Source organism: Mastomys coucha, unplaced genomic scaffold (assembly GCF_008632895.1).
Source record: "Mastomys coucha isolate ucsf_1 unplaced genomic scaffold, UCSF_Mcou_1 pScaffold7, whole genome shotgun sequence".
Taxonomy (NCBI): domain Eukaryota; kingdom Metazoa; phylum Chordata; class Mammalia; order Rodentia; family Muridae; genus Mastomys; species Mastomys coucha.
This window is the reverse complement of record NW_022196913.1, coordinates 42,876,584-42,901,071: the sequence shown is the minus strand read 5'-3', so window position 1 is coordinate 42,901,071 and position 24,488 is coordinate 42,876,584. Positions and strand designations below refer to the sequence as shown.

Sequence of the window (24,488 nt, the reverse complement as noted above, 5' to 3'; positions counted from 1 at the left end):
AAAAAAAAAGAATTCTTTTAAAAGGCAATGCAGCAGTTAGTTATGTCATGAACACAACAATCACAAGACATAAACACAAATAATCTGTTTATTAGATAAAGAAAGAAAGAAAGAGAGAAAGAGAGAAAGAGAGAAACCAGTCCTATGCCATAGTGCTGTGTGGTTTTGCTCATTCAGAACTCAAATGTGCTATAGCATACATGTGAGCATGCAAGATGGTGGCCAGCCCTGTCCTTCAGATCCCATGACGAGAGAGATGCTGTAGTGCTGTGTGAAGAGAGGCACAAAGCCACAGTCTTGCTAGTATTGTTGTAAATGATAGATGACTTTAAACTATGTGTATGTAATTAAACTCACATGGTCAATACCAGACATTTGACCCTGCCAACTGCAGATGTTCAGATTACCACCAACTCTTCTGTAACGATACATAGTTTGGAGCACTGGGGATGTAGCTCCCCTGGTACAGTGTTTGCCTAGCATGCATAAAGCCCTGGTTTGATCTCCAGCACTCTGCACACGTACAATCCCAGCACTTAGAAGATGGAGGTAAGAAAGTCAGAAGTTCGAGGTTATCCTCCCCTACATAGTGAGCTCAAAGCCAGCCTTGGGTAGCCAAGACCTGTCCAAATAAAAAATTTAAGTGTACTTATTTTAAGGCTCTTGATGGGGCAAGGTGCAGAGCTGATAATTTCTGAGATTGCCTTGTATTTGCGTACATTTGGCTATATAGTGGAGAAGACCGTTCCTTATAAATAACCGAACAGTTACTACAGTGCAAAGCCGGTTGGGAGAGCGGGGGGAGACGTCCAGAAAAGGAGGAAGAAACGAGAAAGGATTCTAAGTCACCTGAGAGCCAAGGAAGTCTTGTTGGAGGAAGTGATGCCAAACTAAATCCGAAGGGCAAATAGAAATCAGCCAGGTAGAATTTAGGGAAAGTCTCAGTGGGGTGCATGTATGTCTTGAGCCCTAGGGGCAGGGCAAGCTATAATTTCCAGGAAACTGAAATACTACAGTCGTACTCAGAGGCCAAGTAGAAATTAAGGAGGCAAGGTCTGACATAGAGGTCAAAAAAAGAATACTAGGGCCAGAATCTGCTGATTTAGATTAACATGGAGAACGGCATCATTGTGAGGTATCATCTGCTGCAGAGAGAAGAAAGGGTGGGAAGTTGCTTGCTTGATGGGGAAGGCTGACGTAGTAAATTTGGACACCCTGGGAACTGAGGCTCAGTGTGCCCTTCTCCTGGCTTCCCTGTAGGTGTGGACACTGCCAGCGGCTGCAGCCAACTTGGAATGACCTGGGAGACAAGTACAACAGTATGGAGGATGCCAAGGTCTACGTGGCTAAAGTGGACTGCACGGCCGACTCCGACGTGTGCTCGGCCCAGGGAGTTCGAGGATACCCCACGTGAGTAGGAAGAGCTGGGCTTTCTACATGTGTGGGGTCTATGGCCAAGGAATGTTTAAGCTTAGCTTCTGGTCCTTCTTTCATAGATCCGAGGAGCTGAATGTAAGCAGGTGGCCCCTGCTGTTAGAACAAGACTGTATTGAACACTGTTGGTTGTAGACACCTTTTGTACTTTACGTGGGAAAAAGCCTTAACTAATTCTTGCAGGCTTTTCCTGTTGCTGAAAAAGTGGGCATTTGCAGGGTGGCAGTGGGGTCTGGCTGCCTGCGGTCTAGTCCCAGGCTTTACACAGCCTGCTCAGGGTTTTTTATCACTTTTGGTTTGACCTTCTGCCTTGAACTGTTACCACTGCTGAAGTTTTTCTTTTTTTCTTCTTACTGATGAAAGATTTTTCATAAGGCTGCATCCCCTGCAACTAACATAGGGTCTGTGGGGAAGGAGACAAACCAGAGTGCCGCAGGCATGTACATGGTTTTAGGGCACAAATTATGACTGTCTGCTCCAGTCTGGGTGAGTCCCCCAAAACCCTGTGGTGAGTCCCCCCAAACCCAGCCATGCTGTGAGGAGCTTATAGAACCCTTAGGAGGTGGGGCCAAGTGGGTAGCAGTTCACTGAAACTGTGTCCTTGAAGCTTGAAGTAGATATTGTGATCTTAGACCTGGTTGGTTGGTTTGTTTCATGTCTACTGTGAGGAGAGAACTGTTAGGTTCTATAGACCAAAGGCAACAAATCCAAGTATCTCATGACCCCAGTTGTCCAAAACAGAGAGTCAGAATACACTGTTTCTCTTTCTTTTTCTTTCTTTCCTTTTTTTTTTTTTTGTTTGTTTGTTTTTTTCAAGACAGGGTTTCTGGCTGTCCTGGAACTCACTCTGTAGAGCAGGCTGGCCTCGAACTCAGAAATCCTCCTGCCTCTGCCTCCCAAGTGCTGGGATTAAAGGCGTGCGCCACCACTGCCCCGCTCTGTTTCTCTTTCTAAACTGATGGTTGATCCCAGATCCTTGGTAGAGCAACAGAAAGCTAACAGACAAACAGAACTTCTTAAGACCTCAGTCCTGTTCTATTGCTGTATTTGCATTGCAGACTGGATAATTTGCACAGGGCTAAAGCTGAAAACAACAGAAAGTGATTCTGGTCGCTGGAGGTGCTATGAAGGCCAGGTTCTTCCGAAACTGGGTTTGGAAATCTTTTTGTGCCCTTTTCTGGCTTCTCCTGGTTTGCTGGTGTCTGGGTTTTCTGTTACTGTTGCAGAATACTTGAGATACTTAGAAGAAAGTTACATAGTAAGACCCTGGCCAGGAACCAGAGAGAAACTTTGTTTCAACCCTCCCCCCCCAACCCCCCAAAGAGGAAAGGTTTATTTGATTGAGAGTTTGAAGGGTTCAGTCCATGGTCAGTTGGCTCTGTTGCTTTTGGGCTTGCAGCAGGGTGGCTGTGGCCATAGCAGTGTGGTAGAGCACTTATTGTTAGTCATGAAGTAGAGAGAGAAGGGAGGGGAGAGGAACCTGGGTCTCAGTATCCTCTTCACCTCCACCATGACCTGAGATCTCTTAGGCCCACTTCTTAAAAGTTCCATCACCTTCCAGCAGCCCTTGCAGTAGTGAACAAGCCTTTGATGAATGGGCTCTAAGAGACTTCAGATCCAAACTGTATTGGCTGCATTAACTCATTACATCCTTGGACCATGTGTATGTTTCTGTGTGGTGTTCAAATGTCCCTTTCTTATGAGGACATGAGTCGCATCGACCTCTGTGAAGGCCTGGTTCTGAGGCCTCATTTGTAGCTTGGGTTAGGCTTTAAATTGCTGTTTCAGAGGTCACAGTCAGGCCTCTAGCACATCAGCTATGGTACACTTTGTCATGAGCTGTGCAGAGCAACACCCAAGTGGGGAGGTTTTTTTCTCTGTGGAAATAGAGAAATTGGGAACTGAACTTGGGGCCAGGAGCCTTCACTCTGCTGTTAACCCCTTTACCTCTGTCAACTGAGAAAGAAAGTGGAGGCTGCAAACTAATGGGAGGGTCTGTTACTGCTCACCAGTTCTTCCTAGGCCCTCTCAGCTTACTAAGAAAAAATCTCATACTTAACCAGGTTGGAAAGACTTTTATCCAACAAGAGATTTGTGTACCAAATTAGGGGAAAAAAAAAGAAGACCGCACTCCGCAACAAACAGGCTAGATCTTATATTTTAACTTTAGCAAAGAAACAACCACCAAAAACTGAAAGCACTGGTTCTTTCTGGTGTTTTGAGTTCCATGTGTTATCTGTACTTTGATGTGGGAGGCACTTAGAGGGAGACAAAGGTAGAGAAATATAATATTCTGCTTCCATGTCTCTGTGACCCCAACTTTCCTTGCCAGAGCTGCCAGAGGGAGGCCCAATGGTGTGTGTGTGTGTGTGTGTGTGTATGTATGTATGTATGTAACCTTTTAATTATCACAATATACTTTAACTTGCTTAGACTTTGTTAGTGGTATTTTTTCTTTTCAGACAGGTTTTCACCATGTTGCCAACATTCCCCAGAACTCTATTTTTAGGCCTTGTGCTTCAGGTTCACCTGCCTCAGCCCCCAAAGGGCTGGCATTATGAATGTGTGCCTCTATGCCTAGCTTTCATATGTTCTTCATTGGAGTGCAGTATAATGCCTAACTCTAAATACGTTAGTTTTTCCTTGTCTAGATGGTACTAGAGTTAATGATAAGTTTGACTTGAGATCCTTCACCTTCGTGATGGGGCAGAAGTAGTCCACTCTGCTCACTATGTGCTGTGCAGTAAGGTACAGGAGACGCTGCTGTAGTGTCAGGCAGTTTTATATACCTGAGGCCCAGGTATGTGTTCTGAACACAGTTTAGGCTGGGTAGGATGTTTGATAAGTGATTGTTTTCACCTTAGTATGGTTTTTAACTTAGGGTGCTTACATCCTTTGTGAGGATGTAAGCTGCTGCCAGTTGAGGGTCATTGAGCTCCTGAGGAAGCTGGGCATACGCTCACATGTCCTCCATAAGGCCACTATGCCCTTGTAACTGCTGAATCTAGCCAATGTGCTGTTATTTTCCTTCCTTTTCTGATTTTGAAGATGGAACCTACTGTCTTGTGTGTGCTAAGCAAGCAATCTACTACTGATCAGCATCCACAGTTCTTCTCAAGACAGGGTTTTGCCATGTATTCTAGTCTTGCCACAGATTTGCTATCCTCCTGCCTCAGCCTTTGGAATACTCTACCATCTAGTCATTTCCTTGTATAGCTGTGAAACTTCATTTTTAAGGCTGCTTTCATTTTAAAGCCTCTATTTAAAGGGGACTTACCTGTTTGTGAATGGGCTGAATGTTTGTATTCTGGAAAACATGCTGACACATACCAGGGTGTTGTTATTAGGAGGTGGACATTATTCAGGGCGCTCCAGAGAGCTCTTTTGGCTTTCTTGCCCCATGAGGACACAGGGAGAGGGTGCCATCAGGGAACCAGAAAGCCATCACAGATAGTGCCTGTATTGCACTGTGAATTTGGAGTTTAGTCTCCAGAACTTTAGGAAATGAATGACTGTGCTTTATGGGCTACCAGGCCAGTCTCGGATATCACTGCAGACCACACTGACTGTGACTCTCCACCTACATATCTCAGTTATGCACATCTGAACGTAAAAATTTATTTCTGAACATATCAATCAACTCACAAAATCAAAATCACATCAGGGAGGTGTTGGAGGATTCCTAGGTAAGCAGGTTAGTCTGCATTTCCTTTTCTTCTGGCAGGAGCCATATGTTTTAGCACAGTCTTGACAACTTTGGTAAAGTTTTTTTTTAAGGCTTGTTATGAGCAGAGTGATCCAAGACCAGAGTGTGTGAAATTCATCCCCTGCTGATGTCTTTTGCTCATTATCATAGGAATGTTCCTTCATCTCTGCTGATTCCTCATTCCTCAGAGGCCAGTGACTAGAAGAGACTCTTGCTCTCTGGGGATGCAAACAGAGATAAGGGGCCTGGATGGAGAGAGGCAGGCATAAGATGGACTGCAGCAGCTGAATGCCCTGATGACTGGGATCCGGGAGTGACTGTGTGCCCACCTGCCATGGTGGCCTAGAAATATACCTACTGCAAAACAGTGTTTTGTCTGCTGCAGGCCTTAGAGAGACCCACAGGCAGCAGGAGCAACAAGGGAGACCAGGAGCCTGAGGCCAGAAGGAGAAGCCTGGGGGAAGCACGGGTTTTCACCTCATTGTATTTTCCTTTAGTAACGTCAGAAATGTGTGAAAGTTTAGGATCATGCGCACGTGCATGTGCCTGAGCAGTTCTCCTGCAGCATGGTTTTTGTTTCTCGTTGGAGTTTTGCTAGAGTGACAGATAGGTGCCTGGCTGCAGCCCTCAGCAGCACCGTTCCCGTTTTGCTCTCCATCTTGAGCACTCAGCTTTTAAACTTTTCAACCTCTGCTCTTCCTAATCCCTTGTTCTTCTTTCAGCCTGAAGTTTTTTAAGCCTGGGCAAGAAGCGGTGAAGTACCAGGGTCCAAGAGACTTTGAAACACTGGAAAACTGGATGCTGCAGACACTGAACGAGGAGCCAGCCGTGAGTGCCCCCTCCCCCCTCCCCTTACTGCCCAGAAGCCAGAAGAGGTGAAAGGCTGAACTTTCAATTCTTTTGAAGTTGTAAATAGACCTTGGCCTGTGCCAGTTCTGGTTGACTAAATGAGTTCAAATTTGCATACAGGAACTCAAGAATTTAGCATAGCACCCTAAGCAGGTTCTCTTGAGAATTTAAGAGTAAACAGGAATCATTTTTTTTTTTTTTTTTTTTTTGGTTTTTCGAGACAGGATTTCTCTGTGTAGTCCTGGCTGTCCTGGAACTCACTCTGTAGACCAGGCTGGCCTCAAACTCAGAAATCTGCCTGCCTCTGCCTCCCAAGTGCTAGGATTAGAGGCATGCGCCACCACTGCCCAGGAATCAGTCTTAAAAGAAGTAAATGATGGAATTTCCACATTAGACTCTTCTGTCAGGTACACTCCTGTTGGCAGGACAACTGCGTGTTTTCTGCCCCCCTGTATGTAACAGGCACTCTGTCATATTGGTCCTGCGAAGACCTGGTCTTGGCTTTCTTGGGGAAGAACCGGATACAAATTCTTCCTAATACTCTTTAGTTCCATATCTAAGCTCCTCAGGTTTCTCTTCTTGTTTACTGTGTTTTTCACTGTGTAGCCTGGGCTGGCCTTGAACTCAGGATTTCCCCACCCCCTCCCCTACCCTCCACCCTTCCCCTTGCCTCCCCATGGTTGGGATTGCAGGTGTGTGCCACCATGCTTCCATCTCTGCTCCTGTTTCCTGTTTCCAATTTCTCCTTTTGTAGCTTATTTCATTTGTCTACTTTTTCCTCTAAGTGGTTCACCACAATTTCCTTAGGGTTCTAGTAATTTTTTTATATGAATCTTGTTTTAGTTTATTGCTATGAACAGACACCATGACCAAGTCAACTCTTAAAAATGACAATTTTTAATCAGGGCTGGGTTACAGTCATTATCATCAAAGCAGGAACATGGCAGCATCCAGGCAGGCATGGTGCAGGAGGAGCTGAGAGTTCTACATCTTCATCTGAAGGCTGCTAGCAGAATACTGGCTTCCAGGCAGCTAGGATGAGGTCTTAAAGCCCATGCCCTCAGTGACACACCTACTCCAACAGGGCCATACCTCCTCCAAAAGGGCCATACCCTCTAATAGTGCCACTCCCTGGGCCAAGCATATACAAACCACTGCAAATGTTTTTTGGTTTAGATTAGGTTTTTAGTGGGTTATAATAGTCTTTCCACTCCCTTCTTAGTTATCTAGATGGCAGCCAGGGCAAGGCTGCTCACATTCCTTGGAGGCTGTTTCCGATGGCTTTGTCATGGAGACTGTCCATAGTGTTTATCTGCTTTCATGCCTTCCATTATCCTGAATTACTTTGTGTAAGAGCAGCCATCCTTTTGTTTAGCTGACCACCACATGGGTCAGCTAAACAAAACTATCCTTAGCAAACAGCAGTGTCATGTCTGATTGCTTGTGGCCTGACTTTTATTTCTGTTTTCTCTACTCCATTCAAGGGGATGCAGGACTGCCAGGCTGTGGAGAGCCTTCCCCAGTCTCCAGGTCCCACTTCTATTTAAGCACTCTTCTTTGAACTGACCAATGATAACTTGAAAAGTTTCTTAATATACAAATATTCAAACACATACAAAACTATTGTTTTCACTATCTGTCTCCCCTTCCCCTCCATCCCTCGTGTATCCATCTCAGGGAGTATCATCTGTAAATATTTCAGAACACATTCTCACAGACATGTACTTTTTGCTTTGTAGCATAGCTACTATGTCACTGTCTCATGATCTGCAATGAACAACCATGCATCTGTATCAGTGGCTGGCTTCTACCACATGGGGTCAGGACCAGGCCACCCCAGAATCTCCTGTTTGAGCCAGTGCTTTCTCCTGGTTCCCCAGGTCCCATAGCTCCCTTGGGCTTGCTCCCACTGGATGTCCATAGTGTAGTTCTTTCCTTTGCTTCTTGGTCCTCAGTTTTCCAGGCCTTAACTAGCTTGACTAATAAAGGAAAACCTTGAACAAATGCACCAGTGTTTTCCTGGATCATTCTGTGTGCAGGTACCATCAGAACACTGTAAGAGCCTTACTCCTAAGCTGATATGGAAATCTTCATTGAGTTCTAAGTCATAACAATCATCATACATGATTCCCTTAAGCATCCTTCTGTACGTGGCTGGTTGGATTAGGACAGAGTAGACTTTGATGGTTTATGCTGTGGTGTGTCAGGCTGGAATAGAAGCCAGCATTCCCTCGTTTCACATCTCTGGCAACTGTTAAGAGTTCCAGGAGTTCTGAGTACAACTAGAACTGAGTTATACAATCTGAGTACAATGGTTACTTGAGGCTGCTTTATCCTGTTGGAACTGTGTACTGACTGGAAGGGGCAGGTCTATGGAGTCATGTGATCCTAGTACATGGTTTGAGCTCTGTTTCTCATGGGTGCCATTTTTAAAGTTGTGGAATTGTGTACTTTACTCTGTGGATGGCCCAACTCATCAGAAACCCCGCTCCCTCCTTAGTGCTGCTGTGCTCACATCTAAAACATCCATTACTGTGTTCGTAGGAGTCGCCTGGGGACTGTGTTCATTTTAGATAACTGGAAGCCACAAGCTTCTGGGTGAATTCACATCTTTGTCCTGCTGGAAGGCTGCTGGACCAGGTGGGGTTTTCATGTAGGCTGAAACAGCATTGTTTTCTCTGTGAAAATGTTCTTTTTTTTGGAGGGGTAGGTGTGTGACTCAAGGGAGAAACATTTTAAATAAGAGGTAATAGTCTCAAAAAAAAAAAAAAAACCTTTAAAAATAAACTTTGCACTTAAGAGGCCTTCTTTTAGGGTGGCCTTGTCCTGCCCCTGGTATCAGATGGCAGAATAGACATATGTGGAGGCCTGCCTCCCCATTGGGAAGTACAGGCTGGGAGGGAGCCGGTGAGCCAGGGTCAGCACAGATGTCTTGGGGGGGGAGGGGTTGGTCCTCCATGTAGGAGAGAGATGTCACCACGAAATCCCCGCTTTAGCATCCCAGAACCAGAACTAGTCACCTGAACTTCACGTTCAGTGTCTCTGAGCAGTGGGAACTCTCAGATAACCAGTCCTAGGAAGGACGACAGTGACAGCATGCTCTCTTGTGGAAAAGTTGAAATACGCACAATTTTTGAGGTACTGTGAATGACCCAGGGCCTTGACTCAAGGCAGCTCTGTCCCTGAACCATACCCCAATCCCCAATATGCAGTCTTTCTATAGATTATTCTTTATTATTATTATCATTTTTAAAATTACACATGTTTAATTTGTGTCTGTGTGCATGGGCTGGGGGCAGATGTCAGGGGATTGTATTTTGAAACATTCACATGTATGTAATAAGATGGATTGGGGATGGACCCCAAGTCTAGACATGAAATTTACTAGTGTTTCATAGTTTTATTATATGTGCCTTTTACATACAGCCCAAAGGTAATCTTTGTACAATCTGTTTAGTGTGACTGCCTTTTGACTTCAGTCTTTGACACAAGGCCAGTGTGGGCTCTCCATTGTGGTCCCTGCTGGGGCTGCAAAAAATTCAGATTTTGGAATATTTGTGGTTGGGGTTAAGGAAGTTGAATTTGTAATGTAAACAAAGTTGTGATTGTCTTTGCCAACTTGACACAAGGTAGAGATAATCAGGGAAGAGAGTTTTTTTCATTAGTTAATTTATTTATCCACATTACATCCCAATGTCAGCCTCCCCAGTACCCCTCACTCAAGTCCTTCCCCCCATTCTACCTTCTCTGCTCAAGAGGAACTCCCCTCTGGGTGTCACCCCTTCCCTACTAACAATCACCTTCCTCCCACCTCCCCAGGGAGAAAGAATTAACCGAGAAAATGCTTCCATAAAGTAGGGTTGTGGGCAAGCCTGTGGGACATTTCCTTGATCAACAATTAATGTGGGAGGGCCCAGCTCACTGAGGGGCAGGGCCACTTTTGGGCAGGTTGTTCTGGGTTGTGTAAGAAAGCAGGCTGAGCCAGTCAGTAAGGAGCAGTCCTCCATGGCCTCTGCACCCCTGCTCCTGCCTTACTTCTTTCAGCGATGGACTGTGATGTGAAAGTATACGTCAATTAAGTCCTTTCTTCCCCAAGTAAGTTTTGAGTCATGGTGTTGATTGCAACAACAGAAAGCAAACTGGAAAATCAACTTTTATTTAAATTAAAAGTGAAGCTCTTAAAAACCTCAATCTGACTAGATATGAAGCAGTTTAAGAACATTTAAAAGATCTGTTGAGAAAAAAAAAACAGCTTTTAAAAACAATGTTAGTCATTACTAAAAGGTAAATATACTAAAATGTTCATGCTGCATAGGCAGTTCAGAGAGGTCTAGTGTTTGGTCAAGGGGCAAAAGCAACTATTGGGGTCTTCAGCCTGTTCTTCCTTCTGTTCAGTTCTTTTAATATATATATACACACACATATACACACATATATTATATATACACATATATATACACACTCACATATACACACAATACATGTATGTATATGTGTGTATATACGTATATTTCATTCTATATATGCATATGCCTGTCTGGAGGTATAGGCACATGAGTGCGGTTGCCTTGGAGGTCAGAGGAGCTGGAGTTACAAGTGGCTGTGTGGTTGTTGGAAACCAAACTGCTCCTCTGCAGGATCAGTGTGTGCTGAGCCAACTCTAGAGCTGCCTTGTTCATTTCTTATTGCTGGCGTTTTATATCGTTTGTGCTTGTTGGATGACTACACTCATGTTGGTAGAGTGGGTAAACCAGCATTTACTCCGCCCTGCCCTGCTTGGCCTTGGGAGCAGACAAATTCTCAGCTAGAGATCAGCTGTGTTTGCCTCCGAGGCCTCTTGTGGTAGGTTCACCAGACTTCTGTGTTAGTAAATAAATTTGTACTTGTGATGAGCTGGCTGCCGACCTTGATCTTGCCTCCTTAGCTTTTCTTGTCTTCTTCACTGTTACCCTCTCTAGGCTGTCCGTGGAGTTGTCGTCTGTAACCCCGTATGTGTTCTGTCTTACTGGAGTCCTTTGCTCTGCTGAGCCCACCCCTCCCCCATCACTTCTCTCTGCTCCTGGAGTTGTGTGTTCAGTGGACTCTACACATGCAGTAAAGTGAGAACCATCACCTGTGGTAGGGCTAATGTCGTGAGCTCTGCATCTCTCCTCCTTTTCCCACTTTCAGTATTTCAGTTCTGTCGGAATTGCGTGGAGGACCTCCACAAGGCAGCTAGCATCTATAAGGGTTATGGTCCATTGTATATTTACTGCCTTGCCCTGAAACTCCACCAGGGCCTATAACACTTCTCCTTCAAACATCAAGCTTCAGTCTCTTTCTGTTTCCCCGCACTGTTCACAGAACCTTCAGGTTCTCCCCAGGTTCTTTGTGGTAGTCTGCTGTACACTCCTGTTGCTGAAAACATATCTGTTTATTATATTGAACTGTTTTACTGTTCTCCAGCCCTTCCTTGGGATTATGTCTGATCCTCATGGCATTTGCTGCCGGGGAGGCTGTCTGGGCCTCTGTTGCCTGTGGTACCTGGCATGGTGTCAGCGGCTCTGGCTCTGGGCATGGGCTGTGGCTCTTGGATCTTAGCCTCGGTGTTCATGATTATGATGATGAAGTGGCTTGGGCTGGCTGAGGCTCCTCTTGGGTGTGATGGGAACGAGGCCGGAGTTGCTCAGGGCTCTCTCCAATTTACAAGTTTTAAATAGCTTTTGTTGTGATTTCTATTTATTAGTTATTATTAAATCTCCCATTTGCTTCATTTACAAATTCAATTGTCATAGGCATGCATACTCAGGAAATGATGTAGATACGGGGCTTGGTTCTATCCATGATTTCAAGCAGGGGCTCTTGGCATGTGTCACCTTCAGTAAGGGATGACCGTTGTGCTGGCAGAAGATCCTTTGCAAGGCTGTGCCCTTCTGTCCCCAACCTTGTTTTGAGAATTACCTTAAGGTTTAGCTCACAAGGCCTACCCAATCCTTTTTTCTTGGTTCCTCTTGCTTGTTGGGTTCTGGGTTCTTGTGACTGACCTTTCTGTTGGTCTTTGATAGCTTCTCTTCTCCAGGTTCTCCCTGCCCCTTGTAGGAGCTGAGGGTCACCAGGACCTGTTCCCTTGTGATTTTGCCTCTAGGTTTACCTGTTTCCCCACCTTTGTGTCTTAGCTCAATCTTGTGTAGAGAGGCTCATTGAGAATTTACCTTGACTCCTGTGGGGAATCTCAAGTCACGTCCAGGAAAAGGGCATGGTTTCTGGAATATGCAGGCTTCAGTTGGTTTATTTGCTTGGTTGAGTTTGGGGTGGATACAACTGCTCAGGGGCTCAGGCCAGTAGGGTGGGCCTGGTGCTAAAGCACCCAGAGCTCTTGGTGGGGGTATCTTCATGTCTGGCCTTGTTCAGCACAGGTGTGAGATAGACAGGTGAGGGCAGATAGACATTTTTGGAGTCTTCTGAACAAGGGCTGATCCTCCTCCATGCCTTGAGGCACACCCTCAAGGACAAACCCACTGATTATTGTTTTTCTTCTTCCTATTAGACACCAGAGCCGGAAGCAGAACCACCCAGAGCCCCTGAGCTCAAGCAAGGCTTGTATGAGCTCTCAGCCAACAACTTTGAGCTGCACGTTTCTCAAGGTAAGGATGGAACTGGTGGCCATGGCTCTGGGCTGGCTTTTCCTCTTGCTCTCTGAGGACTCATAGCAACATCTGGTCCAAGTTCACACTGTCTCTTCAGCACTGTTCGGAATGTTGCTTAATGAACCTGCTCTTATATGATATATTTCCTCCTTTTTCATCCATGTAGACATGCCTGGGCTAAGCCTCTGCTAACACTGAGAGCACACTAGGTACACACAACAGCCTTGGATAAGGAAGTTTTTATTAATGGTGTGGACGTGTTTATTTGTTGGAGGCCGAGAGAGGCACATTTCTTACTTGTTTACACAGTATAGTAGGACTGTTAAAACTATGTAGGAATCAAATTAGGTGTCCTTTATATACTGATTTTGGAATCGGTCTCCTGAATATCTGCCTGCAGTCTCCACTGCGAAGAAAACACAAGCCTCCCCTTGTTACCACATGGACAGGGTTCAGAAGTTGGCTCAAGCACATATGGGCAGAAAGCAGATATAGCTTCCTTGCTGGCTCCGTTATCAAGTGCTCCCCCCCGGAAGACTGGGTTGCACCACTGTGAAAAAGAACTTAGAAGCCCGTGCCTGCTGGGAGCCAGGTGTCCTCCTCACCACCTGTATTACTCAAAGACTTGATCATGGTGTCTTCCATTGCTTCTAGAATGAGTTATGTAATCTGTACTACTGTTCCAGCAGTGGAGCCTGGCTATTTCCCCTGGGAAGTCAGACTGACTTGGGCTTGTGTAGAATATGTAATGTTCTACACAAATCCCCTCATCCTAGACAGTCTCCCAGCGCAAACATCTCCAGCAGGACACACCCTGAAACCCCCACATGGTAGTGTATCAGGACCCACTAAGGCTCTTTCTTCAAAGGCAGCTATGGCTTCCTGCCCTTGCTGGCTTCCCATCAGAGCTATTTGGATTCTGGGAATTCAGCCTCTCTCTTGCTGCCCCGGGGTTGGTACCCCATGTGTCTGCACAGAGATGGTGTTAGCCTCGAAGATCAGCTGCTGATCATTTCAAATAAGCGATTCATCATTTCCCTGAAGTGCATTATTGCTATAGTTTCAGCCATCAGTATGGCAGGTCACCACCATAGGCTGTGTGGTCACTGCCTGACATCTGCTGGGAGTCCTCTTCTGATCTGGGATTGCTGTCAGCCTAATGTGTTCAGAAAAATCATGTTGTGAGGACTTGATACTTGTTTCTATTTTAACTAGCCAGGAACTAACTAATTTACTTACTTACTTATAAAACCTCCTGGTTTATTGTTGTTCATTTGTTTGTTTGTTTGTTTTTGGCAAAAGATAAGTATAGAAAGCAAGAGCTGGACTTAATGAAGACAGTCTTCTGTGACTACAACATAGCCTGTTTTGTACCACCCAGATCCCAGGCCTCCCTCCCATTCCCAACCCAGAGGCCCTTGTCCTCTGTGTGGAGCCCATGCCTAGGCCTTGTGGCCTCAGAGCTCAGATGTGCACTGGTAAATACTCGTCTTCAGTTTGCTCATCTGACATATGATAGTTCAGTTTAATGCTCCTGCCCCTGGGTTTAGGTTGGACTTCATGGATGTTTACACTCACTGAAGGCTGAGGGTGTCTATGTAAGGTTCTGTTGATCTACATGTTCTCCAGCATTTCTTTCTGCATTCTTTGCTGAGCACCTATGGCTTGTGGACCTGCAGAATTCCCTGCAGTCTGGACTCTGCTGGTCAAATCTCTGGTGGATTAATATACTACCTTGTTATGGTTTTCCCATATATGCTTTGGGGATGCTGGTGGCCCTAATGGCTGCTAGTGCCTCTGAAGATCTGTCATCTGTGATGGAGCGGCACTCATGGCCACTGTGTGGGTCCTCTCATGGCCACTGTGTGGGTCCTCTCATGGCCACTGTGTGGGTCCTCCCTATGGCCACTGTGTGGGTCCTCTCATGGCCACTGTGTGGGTCCTCCCTATGGCCACTGTGTGGGTCCTCCCTATGGCCACTGTGTGGGTCCTCCCTCATCAGATTTGTTGGTGATTGCCTCATTTATCACTTGCAGTGTTAGAGTGGAAAAAGAGGCAAGGTAAATGTACAGTTTTTTCCTTTCTTGCCAGTTTTCTCTTAGTGTGAGTTGGTTCTCTGTTACCCCTTGAAGATGACAAGTTTGAGTTTGAGTTATTGCTTTGAACTCAGATATAAACATATGTGGTGGTTAGTCCCTTTTTACCAGAAGGACTTGAGATCTATAAGCAAGGGAACAAAGTTGTATTCTTCAGTTCAGCATTTGGTCCTGTGAAGTAAACCCAGTGCTTCTTTCCTGTTCCTCTCTGCCCTGGTCTTCCCTACAGGCGACCACTTTATCAAGTTCTTCGCTCCGTGGTGTGGTCACTGCAAAGCTCTGGCTCCAACCTGGGAGCAGCTGGCCCTGGGCCTTGAACATTCTGAAACTGTCAAGATTGGCAAGGTAAGTCCGAACCCTTGTTAAACTGGAAACAGTCTGCCTTGGGCTGGATTAATTAGCAGAGTAGTTCCATTATTCATTCTGTGTGCAAAGTCGAAAACTTGATTTATTAATTCCAGTTAGTGTGCCACTTGACAATTCATTTCACCTTCACAGATGGCAACCTGGCTTTGGAGTCTGCTGGCTTTTCCACAGAATGGAGATAAATTATGGCCTTGGCCGATTTATTCTGAAGGAATGGCCAATTCTGAATTGGCAACCCTGGAGCTATGCAAAGATACGGGGTAGAGCCTTGTAGAATGTTCACTGGATGTCCATGGAGCTCAGCCAATAGCTTTCCTAAAGGGTCCTTCCTAGGTTCTGCACTCACACAGGCTCACAGCAGACTCTTCACGGCGAGCCCTCCTTTACACTGCTAGCCACAATTCCTTCCAACTGTTGAAACAACGAAGCCAGAAGGAATGTGTAACAACTTCTTTGTGTCTAGGCTTTCTGGAACTATCTAGAGCAGCTCCTGGGCTTCTGGCTACTTTTAATCTCATTGACTTTGTGATACCCACCAGACACTCACTCACTCACTCTGGAATTCCTCTAGAAAAATGTCTCCTTTTTCCACTTGCTGCAGGGCTTGCTTGCATCCAGAAGCACGGCTCTGTGTCTGGATGTGAGAGGCAGAAGCAGAAGCTGGGGGTTGGCAGAGCTGGCAGGCGGGCCCTGATTGAGAAGTCTCCCCTCAGTTACTTCTTTGCAGAAAGGAAACAAGGTAGAGGGTGTATAGTCAGATGAGAGTTTGCTGTCTAGCCTGGCCCTTGCTGTGGGGTGATGCTGGGTACATTGTAATTCTCACTGTGAGTCAGTCCTATGGATTTTCTCCTTTTACCTGCTCTGCTTTCAATGCCGTGGTCTACCATTGATGGATAATACAATGACTGACATAATAAATAGTGCTGATTATTTCAGTCGTTGAACCTTGTGTGGAAATACAATGTGAAAATACGTCTTGTGTTCTGTCTTGCAATCTTGGTACCCTTACCTCAGATTATTTTGAGAGTTTTTATGGGAGGTGATTTGTCTTTGCTTTCTTCTGTAGAGGCTCTAAGCAAAAGCAGACATGAGCAGTCACAAGCTATGAAGGACCTTTATTGCTGGTCACTTGGGCTGCTTTAGACAGGACCCTGGAGAATGCTTGTGCCTAGCTGGAAGCTTCCTGGACTTCATTTAACACCTAACGGCTCTGGCTGCAGCCTTACCGCTTAACATAGTTTAAACCCCACTTTATTGACACAGTGAAAGCCAGCTTAGTTCCGCTTGGCCAGTTTTAATGATAAGAAAATTTAAAAAATAATGCTTGTAAAAATATCAGGCAAGCAGAATCTTGCTTTACATGAAGTAACCTGAGCCAGGCCTGATGGTACAAGTCTCTAATCCCAACCAGCTATTCTGGAGTCTGAGGCAGGAGGATCACACATTCAAGGCCAGCTGTGACAACTTATTGGGAGTCTTATCTCAAAATAAAAATATTTTAAGAAAAGGGCAGGGGATGTAGCTCAGCTGTGCTTGCCTCGTATGAATAGGGTTCTGGGTTCAGTTCCCACCAAAATAAATAGCTACTGAAATTCTTACTTGGACAAGTTATAATGCTGCACTTACCAAATGTTCTTATTAAACATGGATGACTTGCTCCCATTGCGGGGGCTGTGCGTGCGCAGGAATCCGACTACAGGGACCTTTGCATGCTAAGCACATGCTGTGTCACTGAGCTGTGTCGTTCCCCCCTCTACCCCCCCCGAAACCCCTCTTCTTGATTTGATACTGTATAGCTGTGAGTGATAGCAGGTTTCCTAGCCTTGGGAAATGCCCAGGTGAGTTTTGTACTGTCAGCAGCCTGGCTCACACTCCTTCCCAGACAACGGGTGAGGTGTCCTAGACCTGCCGTTTCAGTTGAACTCAGATAAATCCCGTATCTCGAGACAAACCTTCTCACCGTGTTCCATTAGCGTGGGTGTATTTGTGGGTGGCTTCTAGGCAAAGTCTTTGTAAAACTCGCAGATCGCTGCCACGTTTGCCCTGGGATCTAAGTGTAGATTGTGTGATGGTGCTCTTTCCAAGGCTGCGGAGAAGCTGACTGTGCTCTGTGGTTCTGTGTTTTCAGGTTGACTGCACACAGCACTACGCTGTCTGCTCAGAGCACCAGGTCAGAGGCTATCCAACTCTGCTCTGGTTTCGAGATGGCAAGAAGGTACGGCTTTAGCTCCTGTGTGCTGTACAGGGATAACCTTTCCACTAGCCATTGTGGCTGAGTTACCGTGTGCTGTGCAGGGATAGCCTTTCCACTAGCCATTGTGGCTGAGTTACTGAAAGTGTATAGGTACAGGAAATGGCCACTGTCGGCTGTTGGAGGGATGTGTACTGTTGAATGCAATGTGTGTGTTTCCTTTTACCGATAGGTCTGGTAAATACGAAAACTGACATTTACCAAACTGTTCTTAGGTATTTTGGTAAGCTTGGGTTTCCACTGAAATTAGACACACGCCTGTGCTCTGGTATGAACACAGACCTTCTAGGCTTCAGAAGGAGATTAATCTTTGCTCCTTCAATGCCTTGCCCATAGTTAGCATCTCAGAATTTTCAAGGAAGTCGGATAGATGAATGGCTAGCCCCTACTTTAGACTCTGATGATGCACGGCTTGGGATGGGGTGGTGAAATCAATCTAATCTCTCATCTGAGTGGGAGTGCCTGCTCACAAGAGACACACACACAACTGGGGCTGAGACTTCTGATAGGGGCCTAACTGGGGAGATGGGGTGATGGCATGCGACCCAGAGTGCTGACCACGTCCCTGTGTCTTGGACAGGTGGATCAGTACAAGGGAAAGCGGGACTTGGAGTCCCTGAGAGACTATGTGCAGTCCCAGCTGCAGTTTTCAGAGGCAGCTCCAGAGACTGTTGAGCCATCAGAGGCCCCAGCGGTGGATGCTGAGCCCACAGGTGACAAGGTAGGTGTTAGTCAGAATGGAGGGAGATGGGCCTGAGTATCTACAGAGTCTTCTCAAATGGGGTCTTCTGAGTGTGAAATTATTTCTTGTCTACTGCTACATGCTCCTCATGGCCAAGGCCAGCAGAGGTGTCCCTTAAAAATCCCTGAAGTAGAGCTGAGAAGACCCCGAGAGAAGGTGCTTGGTGTCACGTGCCTCCAGCCTCTGTCCGCTTGCTCTAGTTACTTGGGAAAGATAAGTATGTGAGAGTTTGCCATGACTCTTCTCCGCTGCCCTGGCCCCATTTCTGTTCCCTCCAGAGCTGGCTGCTGTCATTTCAGTTTGACCCTGTAGCAAAGGCTCTGGGGAGCTAGGCATCAGGAAGGGCTATGTAGAAGACAGAGTAGCCAGATCGCAGAATATGTCATCCGTTTAGGCAGCCTCTGCCCTTATCCATTCAAGCTCCTTTGATTTTAACATTTATTTTTTTATTATTTTTAGTTCTCTGTGTAGGTAGGGTGTGTGCAGGCAGCTGCAGAGGCCAGAGGCATCTGATCCTTAGACCCAGAGTTACAGGCAGTTGTGAGCTGTCTAGTGTGGGTGCTAGGAACCAAACGTGAGTCCTCTGCAAGGAAGCATGCACTCTTAACCACTGAGCCATTCTCCTTCCCTAAGGGATCTTGGATATTAGACTTTTAGTTCTGTACTTAATAAGTTTTCAGTGCATTCGAGACACTATCATGGGCTACCAGGGGGGAAAAGCCCTTGTAACTGTTTCCCAGCCTGTGAAGGATGCTAGGTCTCTGGAGGAAACAATGAGAACGTAGATGAGCAGGTGTCATGGGGCTGTGACCAGCATGATAGCCCAGAGAGAAGAGAAATGAGCAATGGTTTGCAGAGCTGACGGCTTAAAAGTTGCCAGATGGGGGCGCATGGGAGCCAGATACCATCAGGAGAATCAGCTGTTGTGTTCAGAGCAGGGCCACAATGAGTCAGGAAGGCACTGTGAGGAACCAGGTCCAGTAGAGGGGTGAGTAGAGAAAGCAGCCAGAGATAGGAGCTTGGATGGCCGAGCCCTAGCAGGTCGGAGCAGGTCAGCTTCGGGAAGATGACCTGCAGCTGCTGAGGCAAGAGAGAAAACTATTGTATTGGGCTCTGAATGACAAGGAGACCCCAAAGTAAGGGTGAGATAGTGGGGGCAGGAGGAGAAGAGCTTAGGGACCCCACTCTAGTGAGGATAGTGAGGAGTGGGAGCAAGAAAGGAAGAGGGTTCTGAGGTCACTCCCATTCCAGGAGTCTCTGGCCAATGGTGGCAGATACCTAAACAATGGTAAGAAGGTGGGGGGGGGGGGGGGGGGGTAGGCCATTTGGTTGTCGGGAGCTGGTTTCCAGGTTGTATGTATGAGAGGACAGAGACAAAACAGTGGGCAGTCAGTGCAGGACTTAGGACCAGGGCAGGAAGGCCACAGTAAGCAACAGGTAGCAGTTAAAGTCTATGGGAGTCTATAGAGTATGTGCATGCTCTATGCAAATTATCCAGTCATTTCATGGGAGCAAAGCCTGGACTGTGGAATAGGGAGGTCTCTGACACCAGCATCCTGTGGGTACCAAGGTGTAATTGCATGGATAGTGTTGCCTCAGCTCCCACCACTGAGCTCTTCTCTTGACGGTGAGATACTGTGTGTGTGTGTGTGTGTGTGTGTGTGACAGGCAGGGCTAGTGAGCATGCCTTGTCTCCTGGGATGAGTGCAGTGACTCACTGAATACCCATCATGTGGAGAGAAGGTGAGACACATTGGAGCCATCACTCAAGAAAACCTGGTACTTGGAAATCAGATAAACCAATGCTGTCAGTTGCCCCTGCCCCTGCTCCTGCCAGGGCAACAAGAGGCCTGTTTAAGCTTAGGGACCCATTTCGTATTTTTGGAAATGTGACCACCTACAAACGTTAGGGGAACACATGTGTCATCCCTAACAGGGTAATTATACACTGCAAGTGCTTTCATCAAACACCATGGCTATTTATAACGAAGTTTTCCACCCCTAATCTGGCCTCTCAGAGAACATGGCTGCTTATCTGGACATAGGAGGATAGTGTTTGTAGTAAGTATGTAGACCCCATGTACTTACTGTTGGAGGTCCAGATTGTATGGTGAATGCTTCCCAGCACCTCTGAGCTCAACACTGGCTTTTAGAAAAATACAGATGAAATCCCATGAAGAACTGTCAAGATAGAACTCTTTCAAAATGCCTGCATGAAACTTTAGCCTGAGTTGGGTCCATACGGTTTTTTTGTACACCAGAGTACACAGAAGCCCATTGGTGTGGGTATAATAAAAAAATCACCCACCACATCTGTGCTGCAGGTCCCTGTCGGCTAGAAGAGATAAATGCTTGAAGATAGGCAGGAGAGAAACAGAGCATCTTGGGCTACAGGCCTGGGAACTATAGGCCTAGCCTAGAATGGACTCGTCCACACTGCAGAGCCCTGGGGAGACAGTACCTGGAGCCCATGGGCTGGTTGTGGGTAGAACTGAGGCCTGGGAAGTTGGCAGGTCTGTCAAGAGTCTCAGTGTCCTATGTGCTCCCCTCAGCAGCTCTTGGACTTGGCTCCCTGGACCCTGTGCTAATGTCTCTGTCCATCAAGGGGTCATCTGGCTGCCCTGCATATATAACTTGTAGGCTGCTCTGGCCAGATCCCGTCTTCTGCCCTGTTCTTCTCTAATCAGTGTGTTTAAATTGACCTTCCTCCCTTGAAGGGCACTGTGCTGGCACTCACAGAGAAGAGCTTCGAGGACACTATTGCACACGGAATAACCTTCGTCAAGTTCTATGCTCCATGGTAAGTGGCTGCCTCAGACAGTGTGCCAGTATGTGTCTCCCACACTTACACACAGGCTGCCTTGCAGGAAATGACTCTACCCTGTGCAGCAACAGTTATTTTAGAAAGATGCGAATTCACTTTTAAAGCTCAAACAAAACCAGAAGTGAATTGTGATGGGCTCAGCTTTCTCGTCAAGCCATCCAGTACATGACCTAGTTACCTGAACCTTCCTGCCATGTGGTCCTCGGGGACTAGAATCTCAGTGGACGGAGAGCAAACTAGACCTAGATAGCCTGGCACCGGAGGACGGATGGGTTCCGTCACTTTCATGAATGGCTGTAACTCGGCATGTCCCTTGATGGCCCTGAACCTCAGTTTCCTTAGCTCTAAAACCACAACAGTTTGTCTTTGTAAGTACCACAGTCTACTTGAACCAAATGCACGACGGTCACTGTGACACCCCTATCAGCTTGCCTGTTCCATGCACTCAGGGGTGCTGCTAATGCGGACGTGATCTATGAGCTGGGCATTTTTTGCCCTTGAATAGAAAGGTGGCTTGGTATGGTGGCTCAGGCCTCCTAGCTCTGGGGAGGCTAAGGCAGGAGGACTGTGAGTTCATGGCCAGCCTGGGCTACAAAGAGAAGAAACAAAAAAGAAAGGGTGCCACATAATGCTATTAACCTTTTTTTATTTAGAAAACCCCCAAAGCTGTACAGATAGGTGAGTGGAGAGAGAAGCCCTCCCGTAGTGGGAGAACAGAAAGAAAGCAAACGGCAGCAAAGGGAAGATTTGAGTGTGCCTTTGTTGTGGCCTCTTTGAAGTGGATGACATATCAAGGACTCTCCACCCCAGGCAGTGCAGCCTAAACCGTCACTGTGTGACCTCACATGGGTTTCCTGCTCACCCCTGCTGCTCACGGTGACTTTGTGTCAGCTCCACTCACCACGCTGTAGAAACGGGATCAGAATCTAACTTTCTTTGCAAACCTGCTCCGTTCTGTCAGGCTACCAAGGGTGGCCCGACTTGCAATTCCTTCTTAGGAGAGGAAGGGCCCATGCGTACCCAGTGGGAGAATTTGGTGGCTATAATGGATTCTGAGGGTATGGTGACTGTCATGCAGGCGAAACACAGACTGATCTTGACCAGCTCTCATTACAGCTGCCCCTGTTCTCTTCTAGGTGTGGCCACTGCAAGAATCTGGCTCCTACCTGGGAGGAGCTCTCTAAAAAGGAATTCCCAGGCTTGGCAGATGTCACCATTGCGGAAGTGGACTGCACCGCTGAGCGCAATGTCTGCAGCAAGTACTCGGTGGGTACCTCAGGGGAAACATGCCCGGAGACTGGAAGCTGAGGATTGGATCAGTGCCCCAGGGGACTGTCACTTGGAATGAGGTCACTCACTCTGTCCAGGCCTCCCCTAGAGACTGGCTTGTATCTTGAGTTGTGCCATTTGAGAAATGAAGGACTGCCTGCAGCAGAGGAGGCTGGCCCTTCAGAGTGGAGCTCTGGGTTCTTGTTGGGTCTAGAGGTACAAGTCCTAAGATGTGAGGTGTTGAAAGTGGGGTGCTGCCTGCTGACTGGCCTGCAGCTGTCTTGTCCTAACCACCCACGAGCAGACCTTCAGTTATAAGCAGGCATCCTGAAGGATGGGGCCGAAAGGAATGTATGAATTAAAACACCCCTAGAAAAGGCTGCGGCTGGAGAGACGGTCTGTTTAACTGGAGTGTTTATTCTGAGCTCATCGTATGATTTTATGGGCTATGTATATATCATTTATAATTTGCCTTCAGTGTATGGTGCAGGGCTTGGAACCAGGGCCTCATGTATACCCCAGTCATATGCTAGCATTGATATTAACCTCAGAATTTCCCAGCCTTACCAGCTTTTTCTTAATTTTGTTTTGTTTTTTGGTTTGGTGTGCTGTGTGAACTCTAAAATATTGATATCAGATATCTGTCTTAGCATTGTTCTCTGAACCTAGAACTCACTGATAGGCTGGCTCACTACCAGTAAGCTCGGGATCCTCTAGTCTCAACCCCAGCAGCACTGGAATTCTAGATGGGCATAGCAGGACCTGTTTTGTACACGGATACTGGAGAACCAAATTCATGTATGTGGTACTTTACTGACTAAGACATCTCTGTGTGTCATTTAAAGTACTCTCTTTCCTTTAAAGGTACGAGGCTATCCCACATTGCTGCTTTTCCGAGGAGGTGAAAAAGTAGGTGAACACAACGGAGGCAGAGACCTCGACTCTTTACACAGCTTTGTTCTGCGCCAGGCAAAGGATGAACTCTAGGAGGCCCTGGTGACGTCATCCCGCCTGGCCTCATGCACCCCGTGCATAGGAGTGACCTCACATGGACATGCGCGTTTTCACTGTGGTTAGTCAGAAAGCTGAATGTATTAAGCTTGTGTTGCTTCCTGTGTGCGCTCTGAGCCACCACACACTACGGACCTTAAGTTTCTCTAATCATGGCTCATGGTCCCTGGGCAAACCAAATATTTTCAGTGGCGATCCATCCTGTACCCTTCTCTTGACAGAATTAAGTTGGCTCCCTTTGCAACTAAAATATAGTCAAGGAAAACCAAATTGCTGAACTCTGTTGGCTCCTGGGGGATGTGAAGAAATGCATCACGCAGAAGCAGTTTTTTGAATTGCCTGAGTTCTGGAAAGGCCTGTGGAACTGTTGACTTAGTAACGTGTCGGTCCATAGTGTGCAGGTTTCAAAACAAAAGTCCACATAGTCCTGAAGATCCCTTCATAGCCACTGCCACTGTCAGGTTCCTGGGTCTTATTACTTCTCTATTGAGAGAGGTAATCCATAATAAATGGTACTTCTGATGTGTGCCCCAAATACTCAGGCTGTTCAAAGGATCCTCTTGCCTGCTTTGCATAGGGTGGAATGTGGAGATGTCTTCTGTAGAAAGCGAGGGTGTGGGATGCTCCACAAGGTGGGTCCTTACCCAGGCTTTCCCAGGTCCAAGGACCAGGGAGACTCTGCAGCTCCACTCGGGCCTTCCTAGAAACAGCTTCCGAATCTCTTCCTAAGTAGTCCTTTCAGCGGCTCGCTCTACAATCTCCACCTCCAAGGAGGCTGACCGTCTTTCTAATTATGTATGAGCAGTGGGATTCATTTGACCTCAAGACCAAAGACTGCAGTCAGCAGGGCTGCCCTCGCCTAGGAAGCCCCAGGTTGGATTTTGCACGGCTCCTTCTGGTTCCCACCTTCCCGGTTATTAGACACTGCTGCTCTTAACTCTGCAAAGATGCAGCCTGCACCATGCCTCTGTCTGTCCTGTTCTCAGAACCACCATGTTTGTGCCCAGACCCTTCACCCACCTCCCATGAGCAGGGTGAAGTCAACACGTAGCACAAAATGTGTGGCAAGGAGACTCGGAAACAAGACCACATCTGCTTCCTAAGCTAGGGAGCCGAGGCCCCCCGCCAGCCTCTTATGAACGTCTATTATTAACCATGTGTGGGTCACAGCTGTCCTTGGAAACCAGCTCCATTGGCCCGGCTCACGGTGGCTTCCGCTTTGCATCATGAGTCTTGTATTAAAAGAAAACTCAAGTGGTACAGTTGGTTTATACTTTCTAATAAACTTTTTTTTTTTTTAAGAAAAAAATTCTG

General features: G+C 46.8%; 1 protein-coding gene across 1 annotated transcript in view; it reads left to right on the top strand.

Moving 5' to 3' along the window:
• Positions 1-24,475, top strand: part of Txndc5 (thioredoxin domain containing 5) — a 27,925-nt gene extending 3,450 nt beyond the window's left edge. The window contains exons 2-10 of the mRNA XM_031359694.1: positions 1,261-1,410; positions 5,863-5,968; positions 12,516-12,612; positions 14,941-15,056; positions 17,206-17,292; positions 17,909-18,049; positions 20,788-20,870; positions 22,031-22,160; positions 23,028-24,475. Coding sequence (XP_031215554.1) covers positions 1,261-1,410; positions 5,863-5,968; positions 12,516-12,612; positions 14,941-15,056; positions 17,206-17,292; positions 17,909-18,049; positions 20,788-20,870; positions 22,031-22,160; positions 23,028-23,150 — 1,033 coding nt within the window. The 3' untranslated portion in view covers positions 23,151-24,475. The remainder of the gene's footprint in view (positions 1-1,260; positions 1,411-5,862; positions 5,969-12,515; positions 12,613-14,940; positions 15,057-17,205; positions 17,293-17,908; positions 18,050-20,787; positions 20,871-22,030; positions 22,161-23,027) is intronic.
• The last annotated feature ends 13 nt before the right edge of the window (positions 24,476-24,488 follow it).